The sequence below is a fragment of the Kwoniella bestiolae genome, chromosome 5 (assembly GCF_000512585.2).
Source record: "Kwoniella bestiolae CBS 10118 chromosome 5, complete sequence".
NCBI lineage: Eukaryota > Fungi > Basidiomycota > Tremellomycetes > Tremellales > Cryptococcaceae > Kwoniella > Kwoniella bestiolae.
In genome coordinates, this window is record NC_089245.1 from 963780 (window position 1) to 987100 (window position 23321).

General features: G+C 45.8%; 9 protein-coding genes across 9 annotated transcripts; 5 read left to right on the forward strand and 4 right to left on the reverse strand.

Annotated features, from left to right (window-relative positions):
* Nucleotides 1-76: 76 nt before the first annotated feature.
* On the forward strand, nucleotides 77-3561 carry I302_106751 (uncharacterized protein; the record flags this gene model as incomplete). Its single annotated transcript, XM_019192596.1, has 6 exons — nucleotides 77-187; nucleotides 250-287; nucleotides 348-431; nucleotides 485-579; nucleotides 648-906; nucleotides 1035-3561. 6 exons carry the CDS (start codon nucleotides 77-79, stop codon nucleotides 3559-3561), a joined length of 3114 nt encoding a protein of 1037 aa, XP_019045593.1.
* Nucleotides 3562-4261: 700 nt separating this feature from the next.
* On the forward strand, nucleotides 4262-4750 carry I302_106752 (uncharacterized protein; the record flags this gene model as incomplete). The annotated part of the gene is made up of 1 exon (XM_019192595.1): nucleotides 4262-4750. One exon carries the CDS (start codon nucleotides 4262-4264, stop codon nucleotides 4748-4750), a length of 489 nt encoding a protein of 162 aa, XP_019045592.1.
* Nucleotides 4751-5292: 542 nt separating this feature from the next.
* Nucleotides 5293-5652, forward strand: I302_106753 (uncharacterized protein; the record flags this gene model as incomplete). Its single annotated transcript, XM_019192594.1, has 1 exon — nucleotides 5293-5652. One exon carries the CDS (start codon nucleotides 5293-5295, stop codon nucleotides 5650-5652), a length of 360 nt encoding a protein of 119 aa, XP_019045591.1.
* A 416-nt stretch (nucleotides 5653-6068) lies between these two features.
* I302_106754 (uncharacterized protein) lies at nucleotides 6069-7491 on the reverse strand (the record flags this gene model as incomplete). The annotated part of the gene is made up of 5 exons (XM_065870327.1): nucleotides 6069-6392; nucleotides 6475-6779; nucleotides 6846-7003; nucleotides 7154-7204; nucleotides 7265-7491. The coding sequence occupies 5 exons, from the start codon at nucleotides 7489-7491 to the stop codon at nucleotides 6069-6071; spliced, it is 1065 nt and encodes a 354-aa protein (XP_065726399.1).
* A 99-nt stretch (nucleotides 7492-7590) lies between these two features.
* I302_106755 (uncharacterized protein) lies at nucleotides 7591-8301 on the reverse strand (the record flags this gene model as incomplete). The annotated part of the gene is made up of 1 exon (XM_019192592.1): nucleotides 7591-8301. The coding sequence occupies one exon, from the start codon at nucleotides 8299-8301 to the stop codon at nucleotides 7591-7593; it is 711 nt and encodes a 236-aa protein (XP_019045589.1).
* A 2845-nt stretch (nucleotides 8302-11146) lies between these two features.
* Nucleotides 11147-13059, forward strand: I302_106756 (uncharacterized protein; the record flags this gene model as incomplete). Its single annotated transcript, XM_019192591.2, has 8 exons — nucleotides 11147-11273; nucleotides 11342-11488; nucleotides 11571-11798; nucleotides 11869-12340; nucleotides 12495-12567; nucleotides 12658-12754; nucleotides 12835-12925; nucleotides 12978-13059. The coding sequence occupies 8 exons, from the start codon at nucleotides 11147-11149 to the stop codon at nucleotides 13057-13059; spliced, it is 1317 nt and encodes a 438-aa protein (XP_019045588.2).
* Nucleotides 13060-15320: 2261 nt separating this feature from the next.
* On the reverse strand, nucleotides 15321-16516 carry I302_106757 (phosphatidylglycerol/phosphatidylinositol transfer protein; the record flags this gene model as incomplete). The annotated part of the gene is made up of 7 exons (XM_065870328.1): nucleotides 15321-15347; nucleotides 15448-15524; nucleotides 15625-15716; nucleotides 15858-15937; nucleotides 16008-16101; nucleotides 16168-16186; nucleotides 16339-16516. 7 exons carry the CDS (start codon nucleotides 16514-16516, stop codon nucleotides 15321-15323), a joined length of 567 nt encoding a protein of 188 aa, XP_065726400.1.
* A 643-nt stretch (nucleotides 16517-17159) lies between these two features.
* Nucleotides 17160-17949, reverse strand: I302_106758 (uncharacterized protein; the record flags this gene model as incomplete). The annotated part of the gene is made up of 2 exons (XM_019192589.1): nucleotides 17160-17312; nucleotides 17371-17949. The coding sequence occupies 2 exons, from the start codon at nucleotides 17947-17949 to the stop codon at nucleotides 17160-17162; spliced, it is 732 nt and encodes a 243-aa protein (XP_019045586.1).
* A 756-nt stretch (nucleotides 17950-18705) lies between these two features.
* On the forward strand, nucleotides 18706-20002 carry I302_106759 (uncharacterized protein; the record flags this gene model as incomplete). Its single annotated transcript, XM_019192588.1, has 3 exons — nucleotides 18706-19069; nucleotides 19171-19613; nucleotides 19751-20002. 3 exons carry the CDS (start codon nucleotides 18706-18708, stop codon nucleotides 20000-20002), a joined length of 1059 nt encoding a protein of 352 aa, XP_019045585.1.
* Between the last annotated feature and the right edge of the window lie 3319 nt (nucleotides 20003-23321).

A 23321-nucleotide genomic window follows, 5' to 3' on the forward strand; every position in this document is an offset into this window, starting at 1 on the left:
TAACAACATACCACTAAGTCTGGACAGTACTCATAGCATATAGCAACACTCTCCCACTTCGGCCTTGATGGCCAGAATGGAAGTATCAAATTTCTTTGCTCGACTCTTACAGCCGCCCAAGGAGGCTAAGGCGGTATCGCAGCCGGATGATTTGGGGCAGTTTGACCTTGCCTGGCAAGGTATCAAGGTGGGTTGCTCCCCTTCACAGAGTGTACGGTCGTGACTGATTGTTGTGGTGTGGGTGTATAGGAAACGCTGGAACAACCTGATGAGAGACAGATAATAAGGTGTGTGTGTGGTGGTCTCATCATCGGAGGTGCTTTGCTGATAAGAGTCTGCTCTTGTAGAGGCATATCGTCAACTCAGGTACCCAATCAACTTCGACATATGGTAGATGCGTTGGTATATGAGAGTAACAGGACTGATGAAGAGTGAGTCACTCGAACCAAGTGCATGACGAGGACGCAGCTGACATTCAATACAGTACGACTGGAGCATGTCTGGAATACTTCCTGAAGAATGATTTGCTGGCCCAGCTGGAAAGATTATGTGAACCAGATAGACCCCACGGTATCAAGGGTCAGTCAAACCCATCACCATTATCCCAATCGTTCTTATTGTCAGCTAATAATATGCACTTGATATAGCTGAAGTTCTCCGAGCGATAAACAACTTGATCGTTTCCCTCTCTGAACGTTTCTTGGTACACAATGCTGTTCATCGACCACTTCGACGATTACTTCGGTCATGTGTAGGTGAAGAACCCGAGGAGAAAGTAGATGGTGGAGCTAGAGTATTGGGTGCTGCTGGAATGAGTCCTGATATGGAGAGAAGGGGAGGTACCGATGAAATTGAAGAAGATTTGGTGGGGTTGATGTGTACTTTGGCTTCTAGGATGGTAGCTTAGTGAGTGCACTCGGACTGTCCTCTCTATCTTCTCATCAGTTTTACTTTCACCCGACAATCTCGTCGCCAACCAGTCCCTATCGTCCGAGTCGCTGTTGTTGTTGGATATCTATACTGACATCCCACAGTCCCCCGCTACTCCTCATCTTCTTCCACGACAAAGGCTGGCTTCAGCCGCATCCTTCCCGCGTATCCACTCCCCTTGAACGAGCCTTATCTCCTGCTCCATCAGCTCACACAGGCATATCCGGCCCATCCAGCAAGATCACCACCATTCATCACTTCGAGTTCCTCCTTTTCTCTTACCTACTCCGCTTCGTCCATCGTGAAGGCCAGATTGGTGATCCTGCTCGAGCAGGCTTATTGTTCTTATTCGACATTGCCTTTCTCCCACCCAGCGAGATATTCAGCGGATCACCCAATCTGAATGATAAGGAAGGGTCAGACCCCCTTCAAGATGCCCGAGATGCTCTAGGAGAATTTATACTTGACGGTGATTTTGCGGAAGTCATGGCTGCTGGTCTAGGCGCTATCTATTCATTATTACCTTCAAAGCTACATGTACCATCCTTAGCGGAAATAGCAGAACAAGAGAGGGAGATGGGCGGTTCGAACTCTGGAGGGATGTACCTCGGTGCAGGGCGGGAATTACCTGATAGAGAGATCCCTTCCTCGACGGACCAAGAAGTTCGCGATCAGCTTGATTTGATTCTCAAGCTGTTTGGATTTCTACAAGATATAATACATCGCTGTACATCTGCGATACGCCATACTCACAACGATCAAGATTGCCATGAGATCTCCACGACACATATGCTAGGAAATGCAATATCAGAAGCTACTCTCGATGCCATCCAGTCATCTTTCCTTGATAACGTACTTTATCCTTCGGTCTTGGAATGCTCAAGCCATGATGGAAGTTCGGTAGCTGTCTTGACCTACCTAGATGTGCTATTATCAAACCTGGATGATGGACCGCTGTTAAATCGATTACTTGCGTTTTTGATGGATACTGGATCTTCAGAGTTAGGTCACACAGCTCAAGATAGGAAGAAAAACAAACGAAAGACGGGAGCAATGGGATTCATCGATCAACCAATTTACACTGCAGACTACTTTGCGGACGAAGGTCGGTTCACGCTGAAGGATCTCATATTTGATAATCTCCACTCATCGGAACCGACCTCATCAACAGCTGCTTTGCGCTTACTACGTACGCTGTTGGGTGATCATTGTGGACAATCAGTCAAAGGCTTATTGTCGGTAGTTCGAGATCCTGCTGCTACTGCTTTGGCTAAACGACCCATTCCCTCTCCATTAGACACCATGGACACTTTTTTACCAGTTCCGGTCAACTCGACAGATGTCCACCTGCAGGAAGTCGAGCTATATAGCTCCTTGGTCACTCGACTCGACCCATCGCTCTCGTCCGCTGAGATGGCTGCTGGCTATGCTGTCTATCTAACAGATATGACTGCTTTGATAGAAGCAGACTCATGCTTCCGATCGGCTCAGATACCCACTACATTCCTGGGAGAGACGGAGAAGAATATCCTGCGCCTAGAAATGACAGAAGAACCCATACAGCATCGTTTGAACCCCTCGGATCCGCTCATCAAGAATATACTATCAACCTTCAGCAAATTCCTCGCCAATACTCCAGATCAGAACGTCGCTATGACCGGAGTTGTCAGTGCTATCGCACTCTGCCCAAATAGATCATTAGCTGGATGGCTGCTGTACGATATAAAACCGGAATCAGACCCGTGGAAAGCGAAATCTACTCGACCTAAGGACAGTCTATCAGATTATGATTCAGATTCAGATGATTCCGACTACGATATTGATCGACCTCTTCAGCCTGGATCTGACCCATTCTCCACACGCTCATCTGTCCCCCTTCCTGCGATCTACCAGATCTCTCGAGAAATCATCAAGACCATCTCCTCTTATCGGTCCAGCGTCGAACCGTTCGAAAGGCTCCTGGCGGAGAGAAGACAAGGTTTGTTATTCGCAGATCACTTGGACGAAGCCATGAACCTGATGCTGGATGTTGAACCGTCTTCTTTTGGCTTACCGGAAACGCCCAGACCGCAGACGAAGAAGAGACCTTCAGCTGCCGGGTTGGTGGGTGGTATCAAATCGTTTTTGACTCCTAAGAAGAAGACTCCAGCAAGTACACCTAATAGGTCGTCATCCTCCGGATTAACTCCCACTTTAGGAAGTATGCTACGAACACCTAACAAATCGCCTACACCAAATGCTGAACAGGGTGGAAGACTCGCCACGCCGATCAAGGTGGATGAGCTGGATATGATCAACCCTTCTCCTTTTAGATCACACTATCAGCAGACCGATGTGGATCTGCAAGTGGACAGCGCGGAACAGACGATAAGTACTGGTCCATGGTCAAATACCACTCAATCGATACCGCTAGAACATGAGGGTGTAGGTGATGGTGCCACGTTTGAAGAAGATGCACGACATGAGATGGATGAAGGTGATACACGGCGGAAACAGGAGGATGGACCGAAGAAGGTCAGCTTGAATACGATTTTAGACAACTGTGTGATATTGGAGGAATTCATAAAGGAGTTGGTGGCTATCATAACCGCTAGGAGAGCTATGGGGATCGACCAAGTTGGTTTTGTATGAGTACAGGACCGCAGGCTGACTAAGTATGACGATTGTTACGGATCATGACTATAATGTGAATAATGAACATGGATGAATAGCTTGGACTCGAACCCTCATATGTTCGTTTCATCCACCATGCTCAAGCTCATCCTTGTCGATGGTTAGTCATGATAGGACATAGCTTCAATCGCCGTGGAGGTACAAAGGTGGATTTTGAGGGTGATTGTGCGGGTGCGGAGGCGGAGGCGGAGGCGGACCAGGCCCATGCCCGAGCGTCACCACAGGAAACTGAGATCTGAGTGAACAGGTACAGACATGCTCAGTGTCACCTTGCTTCAACAAGGAGTAACATGGGTTTGATGAGGCTTACATGTCTGCTGATAAGAGCGAAGGCCTGGCGGATAGACTTGACGGAGTAGATCACAGCTCATGAAGGCACAGTGCCAAGAGGTGGTATCAGCGTTGTTTACTATTTGTGAATTTGAAACTGACTTCCTAATAAACAGTCAAGCTACTCTCAATCAACACAAGATGGATATGGTCGCACCAACCATTTCCACAAGTAAGAGTATCATATAAAAGCTATCTGCCAGCCCAAAATGCGAAAAGACATCCCCCCTCCTTATCGCAATTCTCGACCAATCAACCTCAAATCCATTCCCATACATCTCCAGTGTCTCCCCTCAACAGTTACCCAATACAACTCACATAACTCAAAATGTCTTCAGTCAACTGGTCATGTTCCTTCCCCAATGAAATCGCCGACATAGACCCCACTCTCGACTACTGCTGCTTCACCAACCGTCCCTGTGCAGAATACGTCTGCGGCAAGCTCAACTCAACACTTTCCATCGCTATCGAATCAGGCCATACAGACATGTACAACTGCTTCGTTGACGCGGGAAAGGCCGAGGATATCTGGAGTAACCCCCCTAAGAACGGGACGTGCGGTACCAACGCTGGAAGTAAGGGATGTGTCAGATCGATTAATACCGTTACTACCTCTAAGTCTGTTGGCGCTACTACTTCTGCCACTGTCTCCATGAGCATTCGAACTACTGCTGCCTCTGCTTCTGCATCGTCATCGCCTTCGCCTAGTGCTGGGGCTGGATCCGACTCGGCTGGATTTAGGGAGTTGGAGGTTTTTGGTCAGACTACCGTTTTGGGGTTGGTTGGGTTAATTTGGTTGATCAGGAGGATTTGGTAAATGCATTTCGAGGTGAGTACCGTTTCTCTCACACCTGACCTTCAGCTATTGTCAAGGTATCAAGCTGACAATGAACTGCGATATACTTTTGTAGATCGAATATTAGTACCCGTTGACGATACCCTTCGTGAAACCTTATATCACATCCCATGGACTTTGACTCTGATTCTGATTAATCCAATGATGACGATCACGCCCCTTTCCTGTACCCTCTGATATATGTCTATAATGCATCTCCATGTGTACGATACATCATGATGAGAGGAGAAAATAGCAGCAGAGACATTCTGAATTAGATGTGTGCGTGTGCTGCCAAACCACCGATAACGTCCATTGAATAAAATGGCATGATATATCATCCTGTGCCTCGACTCTAAATCTCATCTCGACAATGTACAGTATTCACTCCTAGCGACAAAGAGCCTGCTCAATCGAGGTCGAAAGTGGGCATCTTTGCATTTATCGACCTCTTCAACCTCTGACCCCCAATATGAGAAGACAAACCCACCAGAAAAGGACAAATCTTAAGCCCAGAACGCACCATGTCCCCTCAAACCCTCTATAGCTGGTGTCCAACAGACCATCCCTCCACAAACACAGCCCTCAATCGAGCATGTTTCGGTGACCTTGCCTGCTCAACCTATATCTGCAATACGGCGAACGCACCTGTGGTCACTAGGACTAGCAAAAAAAGGGATGAAGTACCAACAATCTATTACTGCGATGTCGATACTTCTTTGATCGTGGATACCTGGTTAAAGGAGGTGGATGGGGGAGTATGTAGGGACGATGATATGGATGTTGAGAATCCCACGGTGTATAGTAGTGATGGCAGGGGTACGAGAATCAGTGGGATGGTTTTGGGGTTGATGATGATCTCTTGGGTGGGGAGTTGGAGCTAGATCACAGGTGTATAGGAAATGTGAGTAAGTCACTGAAGATTCCCATGACCAGTATCGGGGTGACGGTACCAGCCATACCGATGTCTTGTTCGTGGCACAGACTCTCTACTCCGATATACGGCAGTGCCTTGATGACAGTATGCTATGCACGAACTTGTCATAACAGCAACTGCAATTTATATAGCTATCATCATTTGATGGAAATGTGAAACAGATATACATAGCAATTGATACTGCGATGGATTCAGCTTATCACTGATCGATACCCACTCCTTTCGCTATTGGACCGAACGTGATGGCTAGAAGGTGGGGGAAACACTCTGCTTGATCGATGATTACCATCATGAGGTTTTGCGTTCGGCGATGGATTTTGATGATGTAGTGAAACTCCTCCTTTCGTCGTCACAGACAAAACTTCACTCGTGATTCGCCCCCTCCACATAATTTTCATCCTCCCTATATATCTTCTTCAAACCCCAATCAGGCATTTCCTTCCACTCCTCAAACTTATCTTCATCCGGTACACCTCGCTCCTTTGGATCAATAGATAGCAAACTTTCCTTCTTCCCTACATGTATCTCAAACCCACCAGTTCCGCCTAGTTGGAGGTCTCTAGCTCGATCTTCAACCTCTTCCCTCTCTGGACTATGAGCTGAAGGAGGCATGTTTCGTACTCTGTCAGGAATGAAGGGCAGGAGACCTTCAGCGGCGTGAGCGGTGATCAGGAGGTTCTCGGCGTACTACATCGATAATCATTGATTAGTTCGAAGTTCGAAGTCAAGTGGTGACAGCAGTAACGACAATGTAACTGAATATACTCACTTTCCCTACAGCTCCCCATTTGATAGTCTCAATCAACTTGAAGGTCTCATCCCTATCCGAATGCATCTTCGCATATCGCTTACGCGCCTGATCATCTTCGAAACTTGACATCGAACAGATAGAAGCGACTTCACCATTCTCATCCCTTGATGCCCATCTCTTCAGAGCTCGATCAAGTTGGATTTTCGATGTGAATTGATTCTCTTGGAATTTCTCAAGCGGTTCAACGGACTTTCGCATCTCCTCTTGGAAAGTTTTAAACGCTTTGTTGATCAGTCTGGATAGCTCGACGAGATGTAACGTTTCTACTATACCACCAATCATCAGCAAGAGGGTCGTGGTGTTTTGGAAATGAAGTAGTGGTAACTTACCATGAGATAGTGTCTCGTTCTTATGGAACATGGCATGATATGCATGAAGATCAGACGAAGTAGCGTGTAACCAATTTTGAGTGATGCGATAATCTATGTTGAAAGCAGTGTTCAACGCTTCGACGTGCTTGAGCAGGTTCTTGCGGGAGGCGATGGCACTGTGCACGGTGAGGGTTTTTGACGATACGATCGTATCTTTGGGATGATCCTTGAGGAAGTCTTACCATTCTTCTGCATCACTGTCCAGTGCCATTAGCCAGTGTCGAGCTAGCGAAGGGAGCGGATACGCGATGATGCGATGGACTTACCATGGATCCGATTGTTTGTCATTATCGCCAGCAGGGATGATCTTGGAAGGACTACCATGTTCAAAGAATTAGTATAGATAGTTGCGAGAGGTAGTAAGAGGATGAACTCACAAATCGTCTGGCACGTGTGGGATTACTGGGATGATCTCTGTAGGCTGTTCTGATTGATCAGGTGGTGCTTGGGTTGACGTACCAGAGTGTTTGTCTTCTTTCGAATTCCCAGCATCTTCCGGTTGCGTGTTCAACCTCCCGCCCAACATCCTTCGGATCCTTGCCACTGCCTTTCCAACCTTACCAAGTCTAGGTCCCGATCCTCCCGAAGTAATCGCTCGATCCATGACAGCCTTGTTCAAAGGAAATCTCCTGTCCATCCAATCTATCTCACTATGCGGTACCGTAGCATAATTCTCCTCAAACTTCCCCTTGACACTAAGATTTCATAGGAACTCGCATATCTGTTCCGTATCATCATCAAGACTCCCCAACGGATCAGCCGTACCATGTCTTTTCCAGAACTCGCCAACGACCTCAGCAGGGTAGAACCCAGCATACTCCCAATCCAATATACACTTGATCTCTCCAGTATGGGGATCCACCAATATATTCTGCCATCCTAAATCACCATGACATAGTACGTATCTTGCATCTTTGTCGTATGGATATTCCAGATGGGAAAGTTGAATCCTATTAGCTACGAGTCGGGCGGGAAGGTGGATTTGGGGATAGAAACATTGGAGCTTTGGACTTCGTAATCTGCGCATCTGTTCGACGAAGTATTCCAATTGCTTGATGATGGTGGAATGGAGGTGAACGGGAGCATCATAAGCTTGTATTGCCCCTTCCACGTATTCTTGGATGATGACGAAACACCCTCTATCTTCATATGTGGTGATGATCTTCGGGACTGGTACGGTAGTATGTATACTAATGTAGTCTATAGCTAACGCTTCGTTCTGGAGGGAAGAGTAGGATCGTTCAACTATTCTTTCAGGTGTACCTGCTCGATTGAGTCTTTGAGATTCATCTGCTATAGTGGTTGAGCGCTTGATCACATATCGCTCATGGTCGTTGGAAGCTGGACCGTGGGATTCGAATAATCGTCGATGGCCTGTATTCTGGTCTAAAGGGGGTTGGAGTGATACGGGCATGGCGATGTTGGAATGTCTGCAGTGGGCTTGCCGTTGGAATTTCTAAAAGATTAATACTTGTCATGTGCGTTATATGTCATAGGACGTTGATGATGCACTATTGTTCTCTGGAAACTCTTACATCAAGCTGTACCTCCGAACTCACGATCAAGGCGGTGCAAGCTTGAACACACATCAATCCGAGGAATCTGAAAGCAGCGGACGTGATTGTGTGCCCGATGGTCTGTTGCTATGGTTGGTAAGATGCATGAGGTAGTTATATAGTATTTCCTTGCATGTGGTACGAGGATGAATGTGTCAACTGCCAGGAGAATTTGTCGAAATGTACTTGTACATGCAACATTTTGTCCTCAACTTTGGTCGCTCGCTGCAACCTGTAAGGTAAACGACGTGATCGAGCGTGTCACGTGATACAAGCGCCCAAGTCAGGCACGGAGGAGAGATCGCACTGGTTACTCTTCACCAAAAGGGATGATTGGTGACTTGATATCCTCACCAAATACTGCCTGATCTGCTCTCCTATGGTGTATCTCTTGATCGATAGATAGAGGCGAGGGCGACGTAATGTGAGTCATCTCCATATGAGCATCTTGGAAGTTTCCTTTATGGCATGCGCCAAACCGGTGATCCCAACGCACGGATGCGCTCGGATCCTTCTTTTAGCTTGTAATGTTGGTTGCACGGATCAACCGTTTCATCGAAACAAAGAGAAACATTGCATTTCAATGAGAGAGATACCATCATGGGTCGAAACATTGAAAATCTTTTTTCTTCTTTTTCACGTTTATTGTGTGAGTCTTTCATCCTCATTATGATTGTTATACAGTATCTATCTAACACTGTTTTTGTTTTCGGACCATCACCAGGTATGTCAGATCATTTCCAGCTAACAATGAGTACTAACAAAGACATCAACGTCGTTGTCACACAATAACGCGATATTCAGGACGATCATGAAATAAGCCGATACCACAATACGATACAAACTTTATTCATCCTTTTTTGGTATTATTCACTGCACCTCGTGGGTCTTTTTGTCAAGTTTACAAAACACGACTTTCACCATCAAAGGCTTCGATCTTATTGTCAACCCTTGCTTACAACTTGACGACGATCCGGATGTAACGCTTTTGTTGTGCTAGACTAGAAGAATAAGACGCCTCTACTTATAATGGCTTGGGAAGTATTGTTTGTTCGGCCCGGTCTTGCTGTTGTTGTGGCTTCATACCAAGAGTACGGATCTTACAATCAACAATACTCATATGGATAGAGCAGGAAGAAGAAAGGACAAAGAGGGCGTAGATTTCTTGATACTTCTTCATCATTATACCCTTTCTGGGCAAATAATAAGGAGATCAAGTGGGGGAAAAAGATGGATGGAAGTAAAGAAAGGTCCGAATAAACCCACAAAAACAAAAAGGTTGTGTTTCTCTGAACTTTCACACTAATGTCAATCCCTCTTACTCTACCCTCTCAGTTCGTAACATCCGCTCACAATGTCCAGATCCAGACCCTTGACTAATTCACATCGACACACAAGGATAGTATTTGCCGATGAGCTAAAATGGATTTATCACAGCAGAATGACGTTGATGATCATTGTCTTTTGACAATAGCAGACCTTCTGACAACCCTTGATTTAGCTCAAAGCGGATATGGATATGGAGCCATCAACTTCGCCAAAATCAGCTCTCGCCAAAGTCTTTTTTTTTGGGGGCGGAAACGGCTATCACTACTATACAATGAATCACAGTAACGGTAATGGTCTGAGAAGGGAATTAAGGGACACAGCAAATACACAATACCAAGTCATCATCCCCTCTCATCAAAACACGACCCTAAGGTTCCTTACATCCCAGAGCTCAGCCTTACCAATTATATTGATCATTGCGGTATAGGGAGATGCGAATCGGCCCAGCGTAGCTTGTCCCCCACCCTTACTCGTAGGTGACTCAATTCCTTGTCAATTGTCTTATCAAATTATCATATTTGGGGTTTTCGATTTCTCCCTTTCTTCTTCCCTCTCTCTCTTCATCATTTCACGATCACCATAACAAACTTCAGTTACCAAACTTTGTCTCTTCTTATTGTTTTTGCCACCGTTCCGATTTCTCTCTTTGCCCTTTGTACGTTCAATTAAACTACTCTCTGTTCTCTCGGTACTTAAATCGCTAGGATCTCTTTGTCTCTTGTTTCGCTCAGTTTCAGCTTTTCCTATTTATCGCTCGTCTCTCTGATTCTGATTCTCTTACTGTCTCGGCATTTCCATTTCCATTCTCTTTTCATCTTTGATTTTCCTATTGTTCTTGTTCTTCGTGAGACCCATATCTAGCTTGTAACGACAACAAGGTTTATCTCAATCAACAATCGACCATTGCAGATCCCAACCAAACATCTTCATAGCATCAGTGAACAAATTTTCACTTCACCAGCTCATCAATCATCGACGGGATAAAGGGAACTAAAACTAAAAACACCCTTCATCCCCTCGTCACATCTAGATCAAATTTATCGTATTATTCGCAAATCATTCACGTCGATCTTCTATTGTGAGTCCACAGCCCCTTTTGTGATGTCTCTTATCTTTTATTGTACCTGATCATCGTCTATCATGTGTGGATCCTCATTTCTTTTTCCCCAAAGAATTGGAATTCAATGATTAATTCTTACTCATCCATATGGTGTACTATCCTGTAAACCCGAATCCAATATCATTCACGCCCGATATCCCATTCCACTGAAAATTTGTTTTCCCCCCTTTTACTATTTTCTTTACTACCCTCTTGTATTCTTTGTATCTCATCTGCTTATCATATCGACTGGTTGGAACAGGAGTACCACATCCATGTCAACTTGTGTGATGAGCAACAGCACGCCATTCACTTCCACCGCTCAAGATCGTACTATCGAATTTCAAGATACATCCTTCAACACCACTCTATCCGACGACCTCTTCGACTCCTCCTTCTCATGTGAGTGTAACATCTCTCTTATACTTCTTCGCCTTCTAACATTGATATTGACGAGTCACTTAACTTAGTCATGAACCCAGATTCAAGTAATATGGAATACTATATCGCCAGTCCCGACGGTCGAAGATCACCTGAACCTTCCATGGTCGACCAACAACATAACAATCAAGAGGATCAACCTCAAAGTCGTGATGAGAACATGGGAGCTCATGACAGTGATTACACCTTCGCTACACATGTATCATTACTCGTAGTATGAAACCCCTTAAGCTCATCGTCACTTCTGTTGGTATGTAGTGAACAACCATCAAATCGAAAACCATCACTTCTCACTATCACCCTTGACCATGTCAGACCCTCATACCATCTTCGCACAACCACAAGCCAATACCGAGATCACCTCTGGCTCATATCCATATCCTCCATACGCCATGACATACGAATCAATATCAGCTCCAAGTACAAGTCACGGCACTTCCAATATCGCTCATCATCCTACCTTCTTCCATCCATATAGATCAAGCGGTAAGTCTTCTCTCACCCACGACATTCATATGACATTATAAGCTGACGAGATATTGTTTTGTTTGGACAGCCACAGGAGACTTCGCAAGGAACCCAAGATCCCCACCTCGTTCCCCTGCTCTCTCTTCATCCCCTCACGGATACTCCGTCTCCCACCGACTGTCATTCGGCGCGCCAACATCCGTCAGCCCATCATTGGTCAGCCCACATAGCGTAGTAGGATCCCAATTATCCGATACCTCTCCAAACCACCCATACATGTATCAACTCCCCTTGACTTACGGTACTCCCTTGACAAGTGTATCAAACCTCGCCAATGTATCTCCTTCTGGTCCTGGCCTATCGATGGTAGCTGGTTTCCCGGTACCTACTCAGCTCCACCCTCAGCAGACTAGTCCTGCCTCCAAGGCAAGACCTATCGCTCGCCCTAGACAAACTAGAACCAACACCAAGAAGATCATCAAACAGGAGGAGGACGATATTAGCGATGTAGAGGATGAAGGGAATACTGGAGGTGGTCTTGGTCTTTCTGCTGCTGCCAAGTGAGTATTTCGTTCTGCCCTATATCCTCTGAGCCATCCTGTTCACCCCCACCATCAATGTTTTCTCCTCTACCAGTACCAATCGCTCTCTACTCACACAGTCTACCTTCATTGTATGGACTTGTAAGCTGACGTATTTTCACGATGTCATCAGCAACAACGAAGACAGAGTACCAGTCTCATCTAAAAGGGAGGACGTTCGAAAAGCCCGTATCGAAAGCGAGCAGGTGAGCTCGTCGGCGGTGCGCGAAGCTTTTTGCTGAGTGCCGTTGGCGGCCATCAATTGATCCCTTTAAATTACTGACTGTACATTATAGCGACGACGTGACGAACTTCGAGAGGGTTTCAGAAGACTCAAAGAAGCTTTACCCCAATCCAATCAAAGAGCTTCGAAAGTCAGCTTACTTGACCGATGTGAGTACTGTGTAAGATGAACCTTGTCTTCGTTACAGTGACGTTGTGGTACATAGCTAATGAGATGAATCCTACTATAGCCGTCGCTCATATACAATCGATCGAAGCTGCCAATAGGTACTTGCTCAGTCAACTCGAAGATGCCAATAGAGAATGTACTAAACTTCGAGAGTGAGCATGCATATTATAACTTTAGGTGTGCATTCGCTGACTCAGACTATAGAATCCTTCACAACGACATTGTCTTGAGACAACGAACCGCCTCCAACAGTCCTGGTTCCGGTCAAAGCAATCGACCCCAATAAACCCATCACATCACACCATTTCCTACCGACGGTGCTCTAATATGTACATAATCAGTGTGAGCTCTTCACCAGCTCTCTCAGGCGAGCATCGGAGTCCTGACAGGGGAAGAAACAGTCCGAATATCTCGAATTTGTTGTGCGGCTTCTTTCGCTACATCCACACATGTATACAACTCGCATTTTCAGTCTCAGTTTCGCTCTGCTATCTACGACGATTGGCGACATCCTCCTCACATCATTGTACGTGCACCTATTTCACTACGCTTGATCCATTGTATCTCTCACGTACAACCATCGGATCGAAAATAACGATATACCCTGCATACAAACATATGAATTATGTCTGTTACGAGTATAACGATAACGATCCCCTTATACGACCGGTATACGAATGGAAATGATCTCTCGCCTGATCCGCGCTATCGGGGAACATCTCTTGCGTTAATGGATACACGATCTCCCGTCTTCTGTCTCTTTCTTGATTCGAATGGTTTCTTCTGTCTTTCCTCCGATATGATTCTTCTGCTTTTCTCTCTTTCCGTTCTGCTTGGCTCGGTCTCTGCTTTCTTTTCTCTTTTCTCTTGCTTGGTCTCGTCTCATCGCCTTTCAATCATTTCTCTTGTGCGATACTTTTTCTGGCATGTAGTTATTTCTAGCCAGCTCGGTCTGTAGTTCCTCAATTCTTCCTTGAAACGTTAAAACACTCCTCAACTAGTTTTACGTTACTTGTTCACATCGCCACCATCCTTTTTCACTCACTCTCTTTATCCCCATTAACGATTTGACACCATCTGTGCATACTCTCCCGCAAAGATAGCTTATCCTACTGGTATAGGATAAGTTGCTTCTTTCTCGTGACCTTATTGGTAAGAGAAAGATGGATCTTTGTGGTTCCCCCGAATATCGAGAAGAGATGATGGACGGCAGCCTTGATGGTTGGTTGCTTTTACCTTTTCTCTTTCGAGGAAGGTGATTGGACCTCACGTCATCTCTTCCAACGATATCGCACCGTCCTTGCTCTACCCTCCACACGTATATATATACATTCGGTTCTTTCATTCGTTTCGCATTTTCCATCTCTCATGTTGGTTCGTAGTTTTCTTTTGTGGTCTCGTTTTTCCTTCTGTTCTCTTGGCTCGTCTTCTTGTCTTGGTCTCTTTCTATTTCTTGCTTGCTGTCTTGTAGTTTCTTCGCTCTTCTCACCATCACCCTTACATGTGGATATAATATACATCTCTCCCTCTCACACAACCTACAACCTGCAACGATCCTCTCATGACCTCGATCATCCCCAAACTCGATCTCAACCTATCAAATGGAATCGGTAGTCTCCCAAACGAGACTTTCTTCATCTCTGGACAAGATGGTTGGACCGATTCCCCTTCCCATTCTTTCGAAACCGAAATAAAGATCGATAGTACTGGTACTTTCTTCGCCTACCTTGATTAGGTGTATGGATCGATCTTCAATCTCCCTTCTTCCTCCCAGGAATCCTCTACTAGATGTGGTGGAGCGAAATCGGTAGTCTGCGATTGCTTCTCCCCTTTTTGATCAGAGGGAAGATGGACCGATTGAAAAGGAATGGAGGAAAACGTTGGTAGCTCTTTGAGTTGCTTCTTTCATGTTCTTACGGGATAAGAATTGGATAGATGGACCAGCGATCATTCGGTTGATAATGAGTTCGGGTGGTCAGGCTGGGCTGAGATGTCGAGGTGGTTAGATATGTTTATAGATCTGCTGGAATATTGATCTTGTCCGATGAAGAATATACACGAAGATATGGAACGTATATGAGGTATACGATATGATATGAAGTTTGACGTGGTAGGATGAATGATACGATATGATATGATGTGATATGATTACTATACGTTATATTTTAATGGCTTGATGAATGAATCTTAATTTATGAATTTGTGCAGACGCATCACTCAACCATGAAATGCGATGCCAGGGTTGCAATTGCAAAAAATGATACGATGCGCAAGGACGAGTGAGAAGCGAGACCTGAGACCATAGAAATAGAACATCAGGAGGTCAGAGCGATTTCAACGATGCATGCTTGTTTGAAAGTTATAGATCAGAATATTACATTTCACTTGGGACAATACTGACAGAGGAACGAGAAAGGGAAGAAAGGAAATGGTACATATAGATTCAGTCCCCCCGCATCCCAATTTGGTACTACTTCCACAACTTCAAGCCTATCTAAAACTAATTGCGATGGCTCTATCCTTCTAAATCAGGTTGATCCGCCTACTCTAGTTACCACCACCGGGTCGCTTCATCTGAGATCAGAGAAACAGGGGATGTCAGTTTCACCACCTTCGATGAACACAGAATGGAGTTGACACAAGTCTAGTGTTAGAGATACGAGACTGAACTCACAAAGTCAACGAAAAGATCGAGACAGACCATATCGTCATCTTCATCGGTGTAACCTCTAACTTGAACTGAGAATTTGGCTATTTGGAAGATGACACGAGTCAGTCAGTACAGTACTCTGCGACTGAGTCAAGAGTTTTGTGCATGGGGGTATGAGTGGAATGTGGATTGACGACTTGCCCTTCGGGATCTCCTTGGGCAATTCAACAGTCTGTTTGACCTTGTATGGACCTGGTGCGACAGGGCATTGGACAGTAGCGTTGGCGTTTCGACTGCGAGATTAGATGAGAAGAATCCGTCAGCCTTTCCCTTTCGATGGATAATATCTTATGATGTAGCCGTGGAAGATAGACTGAGAGAGAGAAACAACAGGGGAAAGGGGAATAGGTGAGTATAGATATAAGTCCACTTACGCTTCCTCACAGACGTCGAATTGCTTTTGCAACAACTTGATCAGACCGAGCTTAACGGTGACATCGGCGTATGCTCCTTCCTAATCAGTGAAGATGACAGATGGACCATGTCAGCTAGGTCAGGAAGAGTTGACAGGAATCGTAGCTCACCTTGATAGGTTCGATGACATCCGCTTCAACTTCTACAGTAAGGTTCTTTCCTGGGACAGGAGGATCGGGGGTAACATGAATGGATTTGAGTTGGCTACATCATTGAATTGAGATGGTAAGCTTGGTGTGCTTCACAACGATGGAGAATGTACAAACTTACACTGCATCGGTTGCGAGACCTGTTCATCCGGTCAACCCGGTGTAAAGCAGGGGAGATCACGTGCGACAAGGGTAGTCGATCAACATGATAAGGAGGGAGACAATGAACAGAAACGCTGATCAGCTTTGACCCCATGACACGAGCGAAGAGCCGATGATGAGTTGGACTTACCACAGTCAACATAGCTCCAACTATCCATGATCCTCACGTCACCATCCTTGGCAGCGGTGGTAGATACTTTGCCACCACCTGATACGAGCTCACCAGCCCAGCCGAGAGCATCGGCGGCCAAGTTTGCTGAAGCTGCGGTAGCGAGTAGGGGGAGAAGAGTGAGAGAGGTGAGCTTCATTGTATATGCTGGTGATGGTGTGCAAGTATAGAGAATGAAGGAGAGATGAAAGGAAGATAGAGATAGATGGCAGAGATGAGTACAGTGATGAGCGATGATGACGGAAGTGGTATCATACTACTCTATGCAGTCTCAGTCTCGGTCTAGGAACATGATTGAACTCAGGGCAAAATGGAGTAACCTGACTTGTCTCCCTTGTTACGTAACATATTTGAGAGACAGTGTTCGAGTGAAGCTGAGTGTGAGCCTGGAGTCTTACAATCTACCTCCGTATACATGATATCGATAAGGACTTGGTATATACCCTTTCAAAAGCTAAAGCATGCGCATGCTTCACAGGCCGAAGAGAAAGAACTGAAGATCAAAGTGGGGTATTGGGTGGAGAAGATGTCTTGGAATTTGGCAATCGTCCATCAACTGACTGGATCCGTCTACCCTTGAACATTCATTCACCAATCATCATGGATGCATACGAAACGATACCACAGTTCGGAAGAAAAATAGGTATTTATAAGACGTAAGTCTCCATCTCCAAGCCTGGTAAGTGGAATTTGTGACAGGGAGTGTCGGGGATGCGCTGCGATTGAACGAAGGGCGGTTGCGATCAGTTACGGTGCCTCGCATGCTAAGAATGTAGACCCACCTAGCATGATAATCTGCTTCGTTTGTCCATGATCAATCCTTCGGCAAGGCGGAACGAGGTTGAATGAGGATCCCAGATAAGATTGTTCAACCAGGAAAATGCTCTTGTCTTGCCGTATCCCAACCATTCAGGAAGGAGCCGACAAGGGAGGTACTGTGAGATGATTAGCGAGATGTGCAGTGTATCTAAAAGGTATTGAATCATGACTCACGTTTGGGGTAAAGGTGTAGGTTCGAAGGACCTGCTCTGCTCTGATCTTGCCAAAGTAAAGAACTTCGTATGACTGTCCAGCTAGGAGGAAAGCGCGTTGACTCACAGCGCATGTATCCGAATCAAAAGCATCTTGGAGGAAAGATGGGACATGCATATTATAATGTAAATCTCGACAATCACGATAGTACGGATGCTCAAGATCCCAAAATCCCTCTTTTTCGATGATGCTCATCTTGACTTCGTTCACGGGTTCATGCCTAGATAGTCTACGAGCTATCTCCCAGATTGCCCAATCCAAATCTGAGGTGGTAGAGATCCACGGATCATCCACAAAGTATTCTCTCCCGGGTCCACGACCCCACCGTCCAGTGACGTGTGCGCAGACTCCGTCTGCCTTGCTCTCGGCATCAAGATCACACCAGCGATCGAACCAGGCCTCACCGGGACCATAATCATCATAGTCCATTTTCACAAACTCATTATCCCCATTGAGCTTGGTAAGGGAGGTGTCATCGTGAATCCGAATGACATGATCACCTTGCGAGATGAGTTCTCTCAAAGCTGTCAAATCAAGCATCGTACTTGCTTCTATAGATGAAAGATAGTACGATGTATGTAAATGAGTCCTTTGGTAGCACAGAAGAAAAGAGAAAGATAGATGGACTGTAGACGGAGAGGGGATGGGGGATGGGGACAAAATGCAATCTGAGCTGGCGTGAAAGTGCAGATATATATGTATCATTACGCTGTCAGGTCCAAGCGTCATTGCTGACAAAGATTATACTGTAAGCTGGCAAACAATGCGTCAAGAACAAAAGCAGCCTTGACTTTATGCGCACTGACCATGAGCCCCTTTTTTAGGGTAATCGCACAACAATACCGAAGACTTTTGACAACCACATGGGAATCGCATGTCACCATACAAATCGAACAGTCTCCACTTGACGATTGTGCATGCTCCTCCAGGCGAATGAAAGTCATCTTGTTTATAGCTTATGTACTGATGGTATGCGTTCACTCTTCCGATACAGCGACATCCGACACTTGTACAGCCCATCCGTCATCATAGCCGATGAGATAGATGATGGATCGAACCACTTGTACAGTAGTGATGCTAAGATTAGAGCATCGCAGCTGAATTCAAGATGTTGGTGCAACAATAGCACGGAGATTGATCGCAACTCCGTCCCGGAACCTGGGTTTATTTTGATAAAAATCAAAAGTCGAAAGTTGAAATCTGATCGTTGGCCACCTTGGAAGTTGATTGTTCTTTGGTAACTCATATCCATTATCTGACTGGCAACGATACACATCAGCATCGACTCCTTACAACATGTCAACAACACTCACAAAGAAACAACAGAAGCTAGCAGCTTTCAGGAATAAGCAGAAAGCGAAAAAGTCAGGAGCGCAAGATGTGGATCAACCTGATGTACCTGAACATGATCTGTTAGACGACAACGAGGAAGACGCAGAGCCTCAGGAGGACGCTGTGGTCGTATCCAAATCTAGTGGGAAGCAGAAGAAAGCAGTGGAAGGTGAAGTAGAGGATGATGAGAAAGTCGCGGAAGGATCGGAAGAAGTGAAGAAAACCGACAAGGGGAAGAAGAAGAAGACCGCTTGGGACGAAGATGAAGAGGGCGAGGAGAAGAAGAAGACGAAAAAGGATGTGAAGCAGAGATTCATCCTGTTTGTCGGTGAGTAGCAACTTTCATCATCGACATGAGTCCCGTCGTGTTGGTTCATGTCTACATGGTCGGAAAAAAGGAAGGCTTCATGGCTAATCTGTTCGCACCAGGTAACCTAAGTTTCAAAACTACCAAAGAAGAGATCCAAGAGCATTTCGCCCCTACTCTCGGCGCGACCCCTTCAGTCCGTCTACTCACCACCAAACCTACTCCCCAAAACCCTAAACCGAAATCAAGAGGAATCGCATTCTTGGAACTACCAACTTCAGCAGCTATGCAGTTGGCCTTGAAGATGCATCATTCGAATTTGAAAGGAAGGACGATCAATGTGGAGTTGACTGCTGGTGGGGGTGGACAGAGTGAGACCAGGAAGAGGAAGATCGAGGAGAGGAATAGTCGAGTGGGGGTTCAGAGGGAGAGAAAGGCTGAGAAGGAGAAGGAAGAGGCTGGTGAAGAGGCCGAGGCCGAGGGCGAAGGAGAGGAGGGTGATGAGGGGAAGAAGGATGGTAAGACTAGGATCAGGGGAGGTAGGAGGGTAAAGTCGAAGACTAAGGTGAGTTCGTCATATCCAATTTTTCAATTGACAATCTAGTCTCCACCTCTCTCTGTTATATGATCACCATAATATATATTGAGGGATACACGCCTCGGTGAGATCAGCCCCGCTAACCTATGGATCTGTTCTTCCAGCCCGCCGACGAATCCGCACCTCGTCCCAAGAAACCTCGTTCGGACCCATCAGATCCCAATGCACCTCTATCAGGCTGGGCATCCAGACAGGCAGGAACAATCTCAGCCGCACCCTCTTTCAACTCTTCCAGACCACCTCGAAGGGATTACAACAGCGGCAACAATAATCGAAGAGACCAGAACGGTGGAAATGCCAAATTTCAGAAGAAGAAATGGACTCCTACTGGTGCTAATGCCCAGCCTGTTGCGTAATTTCACCTGGCGATGTCGACGTTATCATTATCTAGGTCGGGCCCTGCTTGTCTCGTGATTCCATGTAAATGCCCTTTGCGACTGATTGATCTGTATGTACAGTACGTTAATATGCATGTTCTAATCTACATCATAATTGCTTTCCTCTGTTGAAAAATGTATCGTCACGATCAACGTGAAGACAACATCGACTTTCTCGTTTTCATCAACAGCATGAACCGCTCTTCAACCCTCAACCAATCTCACCAATAGTACAGATCGTTATTTTCGTGACCCGTCTCTCTTTCAAGTGTTATGAAAACTACCGATCCTGAACAAACCCAGGTTTTCGCTCTCGCTTAACATCGCACTAGGCATGACTTTCCTTGGAGCACTGGAAGAGATGCAGAACAGACATGGGTCAGACAATCTCGAGGTTCCTAAATATCAAGCAAGCACTTAACCGATGAAATGAAGCGTACTCACCAAAGAGCAAATCTTGTTCTTAGTCTTGGTCTGACATTTACATTTCTCACACTCGCACTTATGATCATCCGCATACGTCCCATTCCCATTCCCGGTCGTTGTACCTTGCATGTTGACTGGTGCTTGCCCAACGCCGGTCAGACAGTGGTGTCGAGTAGGCGAGAGTGGGTGAGTCAAGCACATCTTCGAGGTTGCGAAGGGATATTAGGATGAATGGGTTGTAATGGTTTTGGACCAAATACCAAAAGGTTCAAGTCTACCTCGTTGGGTGGGGTAGGTGGTGGAGAGGGACAAGGGTAAGGTGGAGGAGGGGGTTGAGGTTGACTTTCAGAGAATGAAAACGTATTGACGAGTGGGAGCTATCAAGTCTTTTGACTTGATGGATTTACTTCACTTGCGAGGTGGTGAAGGCGGTGGTTGTGGTTTTGGCTGAGGCGGAGGTGCAGGTCGAGGAGGTAAAGGTGGTGGTTGTGGTTGAGGATTGGATGGTTTTCTGGGTGGTAAGGGTGGTGGTTGGGGCTGTTGTCTGAAAGGGTTGTTCGACAGTTTGATTTTTGGGAAGTAGCTTGACTAGTTGGGGAGAGTTGGGTGTCCAAGTGGCGGATCGAGTGGATGATGGATGAACCAAGAGAGGAAGAGCCCCGGGGGGACAATGGGATGTAAATTCGTTTGAGAGGTGCGGGTGTGGGTGGTGGTATGGATATTGGTGGGTTTGAGACGAGGTTCGGAATGACTTGATTCGATTGTTAGGTCTTCTGTTTCTTGGGAGGAGGACCGGGATTGGGTCTCGGTTTGGTACCTGGTCCGGGATTGGAAGGGCGAGGAGGGGGTGTAGGCGATTTAGGTTGGGGCTGAGGTGGGGGCCTTTGAGGTTGAGGTGAGGCCGGTGGGTTGGTCACTTTGGGTAGTATCGAAGGAAGTATTGGCTTCGGATCAAAGTGGAGATAAGGTAGGAACTGTATGAGCTGCTTTGATTGTTTATGGAGTATCGATGCGAAAGCTGCAGCGTGAGGTACTGGTGTAAAAGAGAGAAGGTAGTTTTTTTCCAGGAGAAGGGTTTATATATCTTGTATGACCGTGTCGACGTTGTCTTTCCTATTGTCTCAGACATAGGCGAGATGACGTCTAGTTGAGATACCAGAAGCTCTTCGGGGTCGATAAAAGAAGTTTGACAGACTTCTTCCCCAATGTCGTGTCGTGGTGGGTCGAGACTCCACTTATTGCTTCGCTTGGAAGATAACTGGAGGGGGCGTAGTGTGAAACGAGCGATACTCGATCGAGTAAGTCGTGTTTATGATCTATCTATTTCCAGATTGAAAGATTGACTTTGGAATTTAAAGACGTCAAATCCACGACTTTGCGACTTTGAAATGGACTTGAATGACCTTTTAGCCATGTATCTTGCTCGGTCCGATGAACTGCCTGTAGTACTGATGATAACGTGATTTGTTCGTCTTTGGATCCAGATCCAGATTGAGAGTGGGGTTGAGTCGCAAGGTGTTATCCTGCGTTTGATGGGATCAATCAACTAATCAATCGATCAACGTCTAATCCCTAATTGATGTTGATGAATGAATGATGAAACGTTGATTTTGATTTTGATTTTGAGGTGATTGGACTTCTCTTTGTTATCGGGATTGTCGGCTTGATGATCACAGACCGGTTCATATGTTGTTGACGAATCAATATAATCGAGATGAGTGATAAGTAGAGTTCAAAACAGTTCACCAATCATTCGACTGCGAACGATAGAGAATTAGTAGACAGTTGAGATCCAGCTTACGTCGGCTGGTAGCTTATCTTCCATTAAAACAGAGAAATATCCAAAAATAATCAGCTAGACGATACACGTCAAATCTTACTACTCTATAATTATACCCTTGATTGCACATGCTGCAATAATTGCGAGTCTTCCCCTTATCATGAATATTGCTGTGTAGATCATGTGTGTTCCGCATGCCAGCACGACAAGTAAGCTCGCCCTCGGAGAAGGGACAAGTGGCAAGTGAAATCCGAACAAGGTGGGTTTCCCACGGGGGCAGAGGTATCATCAGTAATGTTTGAAAGGGATACAACAAGAGGACACGATCAAAGGCACCACCGACCAGTCTAGAACATTACCAATATAAAAGTCCGCATGGATGGCCGCCGGTATCAAATCGGTCCGTTTGATTCTTGATCTCACCTCGCTTTAGCTTTTGCCAGCATATCCCTCTGACGGAGATGCATCGCCCGAAGTCGAGAGGTGAGGGAAGGCAAGCTTGGCTCCCCTTGGCACCTTGGATGTCAAAAGAACGAGATGATAGATTGATTTGATGGGCAGGTTATGAATGGTAAAGCGTAAGATCAACTCTGACTATTCCATAAACGTGCTCCCAACTCATCTCCCTTCTCGGCTTTCGTACGTGTCATCTCCTTCCCCTTAATGCTGTGCTACTTGTGTCCCATGTTCACACGACCGCAAGGAGTGGGAGAGGGGACATTGGCACCTTTAAGCGAAGGATCACTGTACTCATACAGCAATGATAGAGGATCATTTCCTGCTTAAGAGCAGAATGCCGTCTAAGAAAGAGAGGGATGTCTGCGATTTCGATAGGTAAAGGAGAGATAACAAAGAATGATACATCGCTATCATCCCAAATAAATAAAATTTCAATACGAGTAAACCAATGAATAACCCTCCTCCATCACATATGCTGGGTAAAAGTAAAGTAGCTAAAAACCATCAAGAGAACATACCCCAGCCAGACCTGGGCTTAACCCAAGATCATCCACCGATCACACAAAGGATATGATTAGACATGAAATGCTATATACACCTGCCCCGTTCTCTGCCCCCGTTCCAAGATGTTTC